Here is a 13,637-nt window from a genome sequence, read left to right as displayed (position 1 = left end):
GTTTTTTTGTTTTTTTGTTTTAACAAATAGTCTTAAATGTTCACTTTAAAATTTAAAGGTGAATAAAATTGACAAAAGAATGAGGGCCCCTTAAGAAAACTACCCAGGGCCCTAAATTTCTCTCTGTGGCTATGGGTGTTATACAACATCCATATTCTATATATAGTAAAAAAATCTTCATTTACTTGGAATAAAACCAGATTTTAGAAAAATTTTTATGAGAACTTGGTTTGCACTTTTAACTATAAGCTAAGAAATTGATAGTTCACAATAATACACAATAATAAGCAACATTTTAGTCAATTTAGTTTTTTCATATTTACATCCCCCAACTTAAAAATGGGAAGAGTGGAAAAGTTATGGATCACATTGTTAAAGATTTTTCTGTAGATATTTTTGTTTTATATATGAAACGAATTGTAATATGGCTTTGAGTAACAACCAAATCTTGAAAGGCTAATACACAGAAGCTATGTAGACGGAAGATATACATACGAATGGTAAATAGACGAAATAGAAATAAACGGAAAGTGAAACCGTCCGAATTAAAATGAAATAAGTAAACGTTTTAATTCAGTTTTAAACCTATAAAAACTCATTAAAAGTGTGATGAATAAAGAAAGAAAAAAAATGGTTAAATTTAAATGTGACTCATTTTAACTTCATTTTAGTTTAGCTTTAAATTTTCAAATGAGAGTGTGAGAAAATTCGGATAACATGCCACATCTGTATCTACAGTTATTGCTCCTGTTCTAAAGTTATTATGTTTATGATGTTTGTACGAATGTTTGCTTGATAATTTACATTTAAATATGAGCTTGCGTATACTTTATACAATTATGTGATTTAACTTACCATCTTCGTACTCATCGGCATGAAAAATGAAAGCTATTTTTTTTAAATAGCTCATACACTTTAGCCATTATTTACTGGGCTCCAATTGTCGTACCTCAAAAGAAAATCTGACGGACTCTTTTAACAAACAACTAAAATCTATAAAACCTATAAACAAATTTAAAAAAATTATATAGGGAAAACAAAACTGGAAATTTGTAAATTGAATTTTGTTCTCGTTTTTATTGTTTAGGTTCTTAACTTTTCAATAGATCAAGCACCAGATTTCCTGAGGATTTAAGGAAGATAGAGATTTGATCATTCAGTTCTTGCTCACTATACGTGAGTCCAATGATTGTATTTATTTACCTTGTTTAAGAATTCGTTTCTCGTATTTTGTTTTTCATTTCTCGTTTCTCGCTATTTGTTTTTCGTTTTTTACTGATCTGTTTAACGTTTCAATGCACTTTTTAAAAGAGTTCTCCAAAAGCTCAATCGAAGAGAGTTTCACGCTCGCTCTTACAAAAATCCGGTTGTTTGTTTTAAAAAATGATAGGTCTTTTGAAAAGATTTTTTGCTCATAAATGACCTCCTACAGATAAGTTCCTCAGATATTAGAACGTTTAAGCTGTTCTCGTCAAAGTTAGTGGCGACTTTGTACTAAAACTTTAGCAAAAACATTGCATACTCCTCCTGCAAATGTTTTTGTTCAATACTTCAAATTCGAATTCAAATTAACGTTAAAACACGGTTAAATCCATGTATTTTAGTTTATGTTTGGAGTTGGCACGTATTTAGGCACAAATTCAAATTAAAAAAAATTTGATTACTTAAAAAAAGCGCATTTAAATTTTCAATAAGATCCGCACTTGAACTTAACGAAAAGTACCATCATTGGTTTTTACTTTGTTAAACCGTGTTTATCGTTTGTTTAAACAGTGTATTAGTTTAAAATGCAATAGCTAAACCGAGTTTTATCGTTAGTGTGGAACGGGTATATGTGTTGTATTTAAGTTTTGCAAAAAGATAATCAAATTGATATAAAATTAACCAAAAGCTTCATTTTGCAAAATTTTTTATAAAATAACACAATGAGTAGCCAGCAAAAACCTGCTACAAAATAAGGGAAGTAAGGGAAATTCCACTTCTATTATGATTTTAAATTTAATTATTCACTAGTTTTCATTTGAAAAGTATAAAACTTTTAGGTAGTTTTACGTTCCTCATTTCACTCTACGAAATGTCAACAAACTCGTTTGTGATACTTTAGTGTATCATGGGTTGCATAATGCACTATAGTATCACAAACGAGTTTGTCGACAAACCCCTCCCCATATTATCTAGTTAATTTAAGCTTCACAAATAATCTTTTGATTTTTTTCTTTTTCTTTTAACTATTGTGGCTTTGAAAGTTAAAAATGGTCTAAAAAAGAAAGTTTCTTAAAGATGAAAATTCATTTTATGAATAACAATAGCAAGGTGTAACATAGAAATGGAAAGTAGAAAATAGGGAATGTTTTGATTACAAAAAATTGTTAATAGGACAATTATGTTAAAGTATACTTCAAAAAAAATACAAAATATATTTTAAGATTCCTCGTTAAATGGCTGTTGGAAAGTTTGTGAAGAGAATAATCGAGACAAAAAGACGACAATAACAAAATGAACGAACATATAAACACGTGTTTTCAGCGAAGCGCAGTAATAAAAATTACAAAAATATGTCTTTGAGTTCATCTTTAGAGTAAGTGGTATTTTTTACTTTCTTTTTTTATTTTACGCTTTTTTTACTTAATTTTTTTTTTTTGTATGTACAATCTCAAATAAATCATATCAGTTTGAATTGATAATGGTGATGGCGAGATATCATATCAGTTTGAATTGATAATGGTGATGACGAGAAAGAATTTTAATGAAATTTTGATCAAACTGTTTTATAAATACTACATTTAGCTGAAATCTTTTTCTTGAATTTTACATTAAAATTAAATGAATATTTTGGTATTTAGTCAGATATTTTAATTGCTTCTTTGTTTAAATTTTAGTTTACGAAACAAAAATTATACAAATGTTCCTGAAGAGCTCTATGGAAATGAAGCCCTTGAAAATCTTTACATTAGAGAAGGAAATCAAATTCCGGTGATTGTCTTTTAATATCACTGTTAGATATTTTAAAATTTTATTTCAATATGAAAAATGCAACATTCAAAATCAGAATTTTAAGAGTGTACATCTAAATATAGATTTCGCCTTGATACATACATTCATGTATCTAAGTAAATTAGTTCTTAAATATTTTTTTAGGCTTACCAACTTTATATGCTATTGGATAAAAATTCTTCTTTAAAATTCCTAGATGGTCAAGTAAGCTACTTTTTAAGCTTCTTTTTTAATGTTATACAACAGTAATGATTATTAACAGTAATGGTTATAAAAATACCACTGTAATAACACTTAATGTAATAACACAGGTAAACAAATTTATAATGGCGGTATGTAAATTTATTAGATAAAAAACAATTAAAAAGATTTAAAAAGTTTAAATAAAAATAAAATCAACTTAAAAGATTATAAACAATTATATGTAGCAGTAATGATTATAAACAGTAATAATTATTGTTTAATAATTATATACCAAAATTTGTCTATATTTTCACTATTTGTATATCCTAGTAGATTATTTGGTCAGAACAATTTTACTACATTTAACAAGAAGTGTAAAAGTTCAAGTGAAAGTTAATTTTGTTTTAAAAAAAATTGATTCAATGTGTAATTATTTTAAAAATAATTGATTGTGTAATTATTTTAAAAATAATTGATTGACTGTGTAATTATTTTTAAAAAAATTGATTGAATGTGTAATTATTGTGTGTATCCATTTAAATGAATGTGTGTATGTGCATTAAGTGAATGTATAACCATTCTGTGTATGCATTAAATGGATATGTCATCACTCTATGTATGCTTTAGATGAATGTGTAATTATTCTATGTATGTGTTAAATGAATGTTCAATCATTCTATATATGCATTAAATGGATGTGTAATCTTTCTATGTATGCATTAAATGGATGTGTAATTTTTTTTTATGTATTCATTAAATGGATACATAGTGGATGTATAAAATAAATAAATAAAGCTAAAGAATCTATCTTTGCTCTAAGGCCTATTTCCATATTTCTTCACATATGGCTTCTGTTTGACCAGCTTGTAAACCAAATAAAATAAGAAAGTCTCTTTCATTATTTTATTTTTTATTTTGAGTTTTTTTATTTTACACAATATCATATTTAAAACTTTTGTCCAAAATGGTTTGAGTTTTGCTTTTTGAATGGCAGTTTTAGAAAATATTTTATAATTATTTTATAATTAAGTAGGAATGTGAATAATTATATGCTCTTTATTATTTTGATATTCCATATCAAGATAATACATGATGCCTCTAAATAGTATAAGTTTTTCTTCACTATTTTTCTTTCTTTCAACTTTTAGGATGTGATGTATATGAGGAATGGAATTGCAAACCTTAACAAAATATTTTTGCGAAGGGTAAGTTTTGCACAGATAATAAAATTTGAAGGAAAAAAAAATATTATCAATATCAAAAAAATATAGGTATTTTATCAAAAAAATGTTTTGGAGGTCTTTCATCTGAAAAAAAATCTTTTTCTCTTCATTTTCCTAATGAAGAAAACCCTTTTTCTCTATGAAAAATGTTCTCTCTGAAAAAAATAATAATTATTTAATTTTGATCTCAACTAGGGTTCATAGGGTCATCTTTTCACCAATTTAATTTTTTTTAAAACTAACTTAGTTGCAAGAAATGTTTTTATCCAAAGCTGCAACTGAGATTTATAGTGAGACTTCAAATGAACAAACAAGAATAAGCAAGATGATTCAATTAGCAAAGGTAACTTTTTCTGAAATCTGAAAGCTGAAATCAATGCTCTAATCTATTATGAGTATGTAAATATAGTATGTAAATATAGTATGTATGTATGTATGTATGTATGTATGTATGTATGTATGTATGTATGTATGTATGTATGTATGTATGTATGTATGTATGTATGTATGTATGTATGTATGTATGTATGTGAGGGATAAAAAAGATGTACAAAGAAAAAGTTTATAAAGCAGTAAATGGACTTAGAATAAAGTTTTCCTTTTGTAATTAGTAGTGAATGTTTTGTGGATTTGGATGTTAATAAAAAAGTGAATGAACATTCAAATCATTCAAACAGTTCTTTTCAGTTTGAGTTGAAAAGTGATGTTAAAATGCAGCAAATAAAGTTTTCTCTGGAGAAAAAAAAAAGCTGCACTTTTTATTGCAAAGTAATTCAATTTGATTGAATTACTAAAAAAAACCAATAATTCTAACCACTGTTTTTCTGGCAGTGATTACATTTCTAACAAACATTGTAAATGTTTACAATTCTGCAAAGTATTGTATATCCTTCTGTAATTAATCTGAAAGCAAAACAGCTCTCTGACAAAGTCTAAGTTTTTATTTCAGAACACTATAAATGCTGGACCACCTTTACTAAAAGAGTTTAAAGACTACAAGGTTTGTGTAATATTTAAACAGTTGTCAAAACATCTTTTATTTTCATCAACAGTCTTTTATTTTCTGTAGCTTTTTCTTGTGTTTTATTTTGACACAACCAATTGAAATTCTCAAATTGAAACTGGTATCACAAATATGTTTTGAGACTTTATCATTTTCTAATGGTTTACAAAATTGATTTAAATTAATTTAGTTTCCTAAGAAAAAGCTTAACAAATGTTGTAAATTATTAATAATATTATAATCAATAATTATGATAATGATTCAATTATATATAAAAAGATATTTTCTTAATTTCCTATTTTTGTAGGTAACCTGTATCACTTTTATTTGTTTATAGCTTGAACAGCTCATCCAACAGAATTATGATAAGTATGTTTCAGATGCTTTGGAAACAAATTTAGAAAGACAAAATGAGAAAGGTAAGTAATGTGCTAAAATAAAAATTATATCCAGTTAAGTTTCCATTTTATTAATTGCTTAAATGTTGTTGGTGTTTCTTAGATCATTTTAAGTTTGAAATTTGTCTTATTATTAACATATTGCTGTTATCGTTATTTAACTATTTAATAATTTAACATTAAATTTAGCCATTTGTGTTGATTTAACATTTGTGACTAAATTTAATATCAATCATTCAAGAAATTTGTAATGAGTTATATTTCTGATGAACTGTATTTGAAATAAACTGTATTTGCGTAAACTGGATTAATAATAAACTCTAGGGCCAGCAGTCAAAGCTCGGCAACAAAAAAGACAAAATAACCTCTTATCAAAGTTAAAAAATGAGTTAAAGTTAACATGGCTACTACAAACTCATTCTAAAGAAAACAATCCGAAAGACTGGTCAACAAAAGTCTGGATGTGTGAGTTTGAACCAGATAAAGAGACACCTGGGTTAACGACTGAAATAGTTGCCACATGTGGTGGAGATTCAATTTGTTTTATAAACTGTGAAACTGGTTTTGTTCATAAAAAGTATAAACAACAAGAAGAGGTTTTTTATTGCATGAGTTGGACTGTGTTGCCGTGTCGTACCTTTGATGGGGTAGGTGAGCGGAAAGTAACCTTATTAGCTGCAGCTGGTATTCTTGGGGATATCATATTAATAAACACAGAGAAGCTTGTTTGCTATCGTCGAATTATGCATCATAAAAAACCTGTTGATGCTTTAATATTTCATCCATTGCATCCTCACTGGCTGTTTAGTAAGACTTTTAATTCAGATAGAAAATGTAAATAAAACCTTAAAAGTATGAAAGTATTAGAAGGCTAATCATTTTCTGATGATTTTTTGAAAGGTGGTTCAGAAGACGGAACAATTGTTCTCTGGGATATTGGATCACCATTTATAACAGATGACCCTAATGTAAAGTGCGTTATTTTCATTATTCATTTATCTATTTTCTTTAAAACAATTCAAAATAATATTGTTTTTTTGTTTTCTATAGAAAAAAGTTGACATTGCATGTACATGCCTCTCACAGTACAGTACGACAAGTAGCTGTTTGTCCTCATGGTAATGTTGTATTTGGGGCTTGTGATGATGGACTTTATGCATGGAATATCAGTGGGGAAAACCAAGATAAAGTAGAGCTGTATGTTTAAAAAACTATTTTTCAACCTGTTAGCAAAATTAAAGTTATAAATAAATTTGTGTATGAAGTTATACATAAATATAATAATACTATTTTCATTTTACAGACAGCCAGAATACAGTTTTCGCTTCAATTCTAAATCAAAACCCTTAGATTCAGCAAATTGTATCAGCAATAACTTAATTGGTAAGTGAATAAAGTATTAAGTTTTATGTTGTCTTTGATTTAATGTTGAATTTTTGTAATATAAAATTGTTTAATAGTGTTGCAATTTAAAATATTTTCAATAAATAAAACTATGGTTTTTTAACCTTTTTTTTTTTACACTTTTGGGTGTTTTTATTGATAAAATTTCTTATCTTATAATGTTTTTTTTTAATTTTTTTTTAAGTTTTGTTAAGGTTTTTTTTTTTTGTAATTATTTTCTTTTAGAAATATTTTTATTAATTAAAACTTAATTTTAACTAATAAGAAAATATTTTTATCTTTAATTTATTATTACTTTTTAACCTAGCTGTAAAGAGAGTAGCTGAAGGAAGCATTTTAATATTCCGATCTGAGTCTGAATTTTTAAAGGTTTATTTGGCATTTAGCTTTTTGATTATGAAAATAATGTAAATTAGTGATATATATATATATATATAATTCATCTATAATTGTTAGTTATTAATTATTAACTTTGGTAAGAAATCTTTTAAATAAAATTTTTTTTTAACTTTTAAGAAAACTTTGTTAATGGTGTTTAAAATCTTTGTTTGTTGTTTAAAAAGTTTATTGACTTGCATTTAAAAATGATTTAAAATCAGGATGATGCTCATTTAATCCATACGCTTGCTTGGAGAAAAACCAAAACACCTTTCTTGAAGTTTCATTATAATCCAGGTTAATTTTTTTTTTTTTTTTTAAACTTGCTCTATTTTGATTCCTCTTCATAAACTAACAAAAATTAGCGTTACGAAGTTTTTACTGATAAAATATTAACAATTGTTATAACTTATATTAATTAATTTACTTATGCATTTACTTTTTGTTTCATGCGTATATTTGTTTTAGGATCAAATATTCTTTCATCTGGGGATGATGAAGGGACCATCTGGCTTTATGAGTTGAAGCTTGAAAAGAAAGGGAAAACAAAGACTGAGTATGAAGTGAGTTTATCCTACCTGAGAGTACAATAAGAGTGATTTGTTGCAATTATTTGTTGCAATTTTTATATGACTGCTGATGCGCTTGTATTTTTATATTTAAGTCTTCATAATTTTGAAATGCTTTGCATAATTAAAAGAATAATAAAAACTTGTTGCATAAATAGTCAAATAAAATCTAATCTAAAAAGTTATGCTGATTTTTAATTAGCTTGAATGAACCATCCATATTTTCGAGTGAGACATAAAAATTAGGAAAAAAAAAAAAAGATCAGTGATATTTAAGATATAAAAGTATTTGTAGCTTAATGGGAGGGGGTGGGGTGGGGGTGTGCTTGGCTTATAAGTTGGTAGAAGTGCTGAGTTAAATTTCACTCGAGGCTGTCTCAATAAAAATCATTGTATTATAATTTTATTTGTTTGGTAGGTAGTTTTGATAAGAATTTGATTTTAATCAAATTAAGCAATTATTTAAAAGAACTAAATTAACATGTGAAACAAGAAATTATTTTGAAATTGTTTGAGAAGTGAAAAGCATCTTGTGATTTGTTTGGCTTTCTTGTAAAATACTTTATAGCATATTTGTTTAGATATCTTTTATTGCATACATTTTTTTATATATTTTATATTTTTTATATATTTTTTTATATTTTTTAAATTTTTTTTTTTTTTTTTCTGTGATTTTTTTAAATTTATTACATTCTTTATTATTTTTTCTTTTATAATTTTGCTCGCATTACAGAGACTTACTAGCAGCCATGAGCATACAAAAATATTCAATCACGTCGCAATCTCGAACCCGCCACATTATATGGCAGCAGTGTCTGATGCTAATATTGTAGCCCTATGGAAGACTGTATGAACCAAAGAGAACACGCTTAAGGACGTTGCATCAGAATCGGACTAATCGGACAAACAAGTGATTTCTTAGATCTTTACAGTTTATGAAAATTGTTTTGTTGAAATGACACTTTATGTTTTTGTATATTCACAGGTATACTTGTGTTGATATAATCTTGTAAATAGACACATAAATGACATATATTTAACAAATATATGTGCGCTAGTATTTATTTGTCTTATGAATTTATATGTGTGCATTAATTTTGTAGCACGTGAAAAAAGAGACATGATTTTTTAAAAATTTTATGTTAAAAATAAAGATCGAAAAATAAAATGCGATCGCAAATAGAAGGCAATAAAAACAAGTCACGATCACATGACAAACCCGTTCACACGTTTATTGTATTTATACTATTCTTGTTAGATATTTTAAAAGATAAATTCTCGTGAAGGTTTTATAGGTAGTTTGAAATTTAGAATTATTGGCACAACTAATAAGACAAATAGTTTTTTCAATTCAACAGAAAAAATTAAGATATCCTGTAAATTTGGCAAACTTCCAATAATTTTTGGGCAATCAAGGTAAAATCTTGTCTTAAAAGCTCTTCAACTTGTTTTAATTTTAGAAAAAGCTCCGTGTATTAAAATATGTGTTAAACCTTGAATTGGAGTCTTTTAGCCTGTCAATAAAGGTAATCCGTATTTTAGGATATTTACTTGCTATAAATAAATTAGCGAGATCTTATTTTTACATAACTGATCATAAACATAAGAGAAGGAAGACCTTTCAATTTAAAAAAAAGAAAAATATACTTATAACGTGTGGTTGTTAATTGTTAATAGGTATCAAAAGAAATCATCGGGTACCAAATTGCTTTGACATCTAGAAGCTTGTTCTCAACTAGTTTCCCTTATGTTTACAAAATTAAGATTTTTTCTTCTTCGATTTCGTCTTGCGCATGTCAGTTTATTGAATGAATATTCTTTCGTAATTTACTAATTTTTTGTGGTTTATGTGTGTAATTTGGGCGGTATATTTTTAGGTAGTTCTTTAAGAATAATTAGATTATTTTTTTATTCTTTTTTTAACAAAATACAAGTTTGTACCCAAAAATAACTTGGATTCAGAAAAAAGTCTTAAAGAAAGAAAGTTTGGGCATCATTTGCACTAAAATACTAAAACGCTATAAAACCTTTGTTGAAAACAGACATTACTCCAAGAAAATATTTTCCCGGACAATATGAAAATTTAAAAATGGGAACGAAAATTTGCGACCATTATAAATTATTTAGTATGACATCTTGTTAATAATTTAAAAGACTATTCAGTATCATTACGAAGATGAATTTAAAAAAGATGTAATGATTATTTGATAGTTTTTACTGTTGACGAGGATGAAATGTATTCCACATTTTACTTCCACGCCGTTTTATTTTGTCATAAATAAGAAAATGTTAGTTTTAAAAAAATTTTGAAATGGCGACTAACCAAACTGATCTTCAGCACTTTTACTATAAAGAAGTATTGCTAAAGAAAGAGGGCTCGAAAAACTGGATTGAATGTTATGGAGCACTATACAGTAGCATTCTCACTTTTCATTTTGCAGAATCTTTCAAAGAGGTGAGTAGAAAAATACCGCCACTGCAAATTTCGAAAAATTCGAAGTGTTTTTTTACAGAGAAAAAATGTTACCGATTCCCGTTCGCAATTCAAACTGGGAAAGAAAAGATTTTTTTTAAGTGCGAAACACAACTTCAGCGCTATAGATGGATGTATGCCTTACGCCTTTGTATTTCTGGCAAGCCACCAGAGCCCATACCCAACTTCATTGATCCAAAACACAAAGTTCAGCGCATTTCTAACAAATCAGTCGCGTGTAGAACTTCAGAACTAGCAGCCAAATCTCCTGCTTTAAATTTCAAATTTAGTTCCGACAGCTGCGACGGCACAAGTTTATCTTCATCAGAAGAAAACTCCAAGCTTTTAAAGAAAACACTTGATCAAGGAAAAAATAGAACAGTGCATATGAGATCCCAATCAGATAATCTTGAAGAAGAACTACAAAAAACGGATAAAAAAACAGTTAAGTGGGATTTCAGAGAGGCAATTGCAAGTTACGTTACTGTCAACAACGATACTGTTGTTAAAAATAAAGATCTACATAAGCTTGATAACAGCATCGTAGAAAAGTATCGAAAAGACGGCCTTTCAAAAGATAGCATAAGTAAATGGATTTTTAAACGCGGTAAAAAACAAAAAAGCGCATCTGGCAAAGTAGCTGCGGAAAATTATTATGAATCTGATGATGACACAAATTTTAAGGGAGATAAAAATCTTCGAAGCTCACTGAAGCACAAACATTTTAAAACTAAATCAGCGGATGAAGCTTCGGACTTAAGGTTTGAAGAAAATTTTCAAGTTGAAAATCTTTCCAAAGTTCCAAAAGAAGACGACGAGTTAGAAAGTTCTTTCACAAACTATTTCACATCTGACGCTTATGCGGATCCTAACGTTGCTATTAAAAAACGAACTGCACGAGAAAGTTTCCCTCAAGAGTCGATTAGTGGGGATCTCATTTTAACGAAGAACAATTTGAAAGCTTTTTTAAATCCCTTTGATGATCAAAAAGTTGACTTATTTAGTAGTAATATGACCGAAAAAAAACCCGTAAAAAGACCTGCTTTTACAAGAACTTATAGTTTAAATAGTTTACCGGTCAGTAGAAAGAACCAGGTCCCCCGCAGAGGAACATCCGCTCCCGTGCTACGATTTTCCAGACGTTCTAAAGTTGCACCTGAAATTTTGTAAATAAATTTCATAAGGAAAGAGTATTTTTTTAATTTTACTAAAAAAAAAATGACTTTAAATATTTTTTTAAAATTATTTTAACGAAGGTATTATTTATCTTGAATTATTATGGCTTTATTAAGTTTTGTTTACACGCTGCGTTTTTTATTCGTTCTGATACTCGTAGTTGTCAGCATTATCTACTCTTACCGACACAATATTCCCAGATACAGCGCTGTACACTGTCATTGCAATATATACTGTAGGCTTTGATATTTACAACAGGTGTAAAGTTTTATTTGAATTGGCAGAAAACTCAAGTAACAAAAGAGTTACTCTTGTTAAACGTCTAGCGTTAAAAATGATACACTAAAAAATTGGTGTGTCGTTGAGAAATTTTGTTGTTAAAAACTTTTGTTAAAGATCGACAATCAAACTAAAAAAAAAAAAAAAAAAAATCATTGCTTCTCATTAAAATGTTAAATCTTGCATGTTAATCTTGTATGAAATGCGTTTGATATTTATCGTCGCGACTCAACTAATACCTTTTGTTAAATAATCACAATAAAAGAGGAAACGCAAACATTTCGAATATATATACACTTTTTCTGTGCCAAGAAATTGGAACTTTTTGGAAATTTACTTAATTACTTAATTTCTTAATTAAAAAAATACTGACTCCAGTCAAATGAGGGTTAATAGATTGATAAAAGAAAAAAGTATAATGTCATGGGTCAATGAGTTTCATTAATGCTATGTTTTTTACATTTTTTTTTTATTATTATTATTCTTTCTTTTGCTGCCTAAAATCTAAGAACAACAGTTATTGTAATTTTACGCAAGAATTTTTTTAAATTGACTAATCCAAAATTATTTCATAAGCTTAAAAGTTCAGAGCTGACCACAACATTTTAAAGAAAGTTCTGGGGGGGGGGGGGGGGGAGTTACTAAATTGTCTAAAAACCTGGCTTTATTAATTATTGCTCTGGATTTTTTTCTTCACTCAACATTAGTTTTAATTAACTACAAGAATTTCAAATTTTCTAGGTATAAATACTAGGTATAAATACTTTTTTAAATAAATAGTTCAAACAAAATTCGGTCGACTATTTGTAAAAAAAAGAAAGTACGAACGGTAATATTACAGGTTTACAATTTTTTTGACAATTTTTTTAAAATATATTTTGTACCAGTAAAAAAAAATCGTTAAAACTTTTTTTTGTTTGTTTCTTTACTAAAAGCAAGCAAAAAATAATTTTACTGCCTGATATGACCTATTTCTGACAATCGAACCAAATGGCATGTCAAACGTAATCCCATCAGACCAATGAGAAGGATGGCAATAGACCTCAATGTGTCTGAAGCAACAGAGAGAAGGGTTGCCAAAAAGAGGATTAGTCATTGGCTAGAACCAAAAAGTTTCTTCTTACTGACCTTCTAACGGCACTCAGGCTGGAATGTTCCAAAAAGTTCCTTTACATATTAAAGATGTTCCAAAAAAGTTCCATTAAATAAAAAATGTCAATTTTTTCTTTGTTCAAGATAGCGCTCGCTGTCACATGGTAAAGTATGGTAATGGCTGCCATGAATTTTTTAGCCAAAGCACACCTAGCCACTCTCTTCGTCTAATTTAAACCCCTTCGAGTTCTCAGTGTGAGAAACATTAGGGCCAGGGATTTTGATTGTCAGCATCCGTATATTAGCGCCGTCAAGACTGCCATCATCAAGTAATTGGCTGAAATGCCAGAATCATACCTCGAGGTTGTGTGCCCAAGATTTATGCTGTGATCGCAGTTGATGGTAGCTACATCGATTAAATGTTGCAAAACCCTTTTATCTTTGACTGTTTTCTAAAATAGATTC

The 13,637-nt window shown here is 28.0% G+C and overlaps 1 protein-coding gene across 5 annotated transcripts; it reads left to right on the top strand.

Moving 5' to 3' along the window:
• The first annotated feature begins 1,006 nt into the window (after positions 1–1,006).
• On the top strand, positions 1,007–9,212 carry LOC145189379 (leucine-rich repeat and WD repeat-containing protein 1-like). Of its 5 annotated transcripts, none has more exons than XM_090092594.1 (16): positions 1,007–1,176; positions 2,427–2,578; positions 2,880–2,973; positions 3,139–3,198; positions 4,326–4,382; positions 4,648–4,743; positions 5,350–5,400; positions 5,741–5,822; positions 6,126–6,608; positions 6,702–6,774; positions 6,852–6,998; positions 7,105–7,184; positions 7,513–7,574; positions 7,805–7,880; positions 8,052–8,146; positions 8,886–9,212. In XM_090092594.1, exons 2-16 carry the CDS (start codon positions 2,556–2,558, stop codon positions 9,003–9,005), a joined length of 1,599 nt encoding a protein of 532 aa, XP_089948720.1. In that variant the 5' UTR covers positions 1,007–1,176; positions 2,427–2,555; the 3' UTR covers positions 9,006–9,212. The 5 variants fall into 5 exon arrangements, with proteins under 5 accessions (XP_089948720.1, XP_089948721.1, XP_089948719.1 ...); XM_090092595.1 differs by lacking the exon at positions 1,007–1,176 and adding an exon at positions 1,806–1,963; XM_090092593.1 differs by lacking the exon at positions 1,007–1,176 and having other exon boundaries at positions 2,209–2,578.
• Positions 9,213–13,637: the final 4,425 nt, after the last annotated feature.

Source organism: Hydra viridissima, unplaced genomic scaffold, assembly GCF_058129835.1.
Source record: "Hydra viridissima isolate aposymbiotic clone 2 unplaced genomic scaffold, HvirCarnegie_v1 scaffold_7, whole genome shotgun sequence".
NCBI classification, from domain to species: Eukaryota; Metazoa; Cnidaria; class Hydrozoa; order Anthoathecata; family Hydridae; genus Hydra; species Hydra viridissima.
This window is presented reverse-complemented; position numbering and strand designations above follow the sequence as displayed.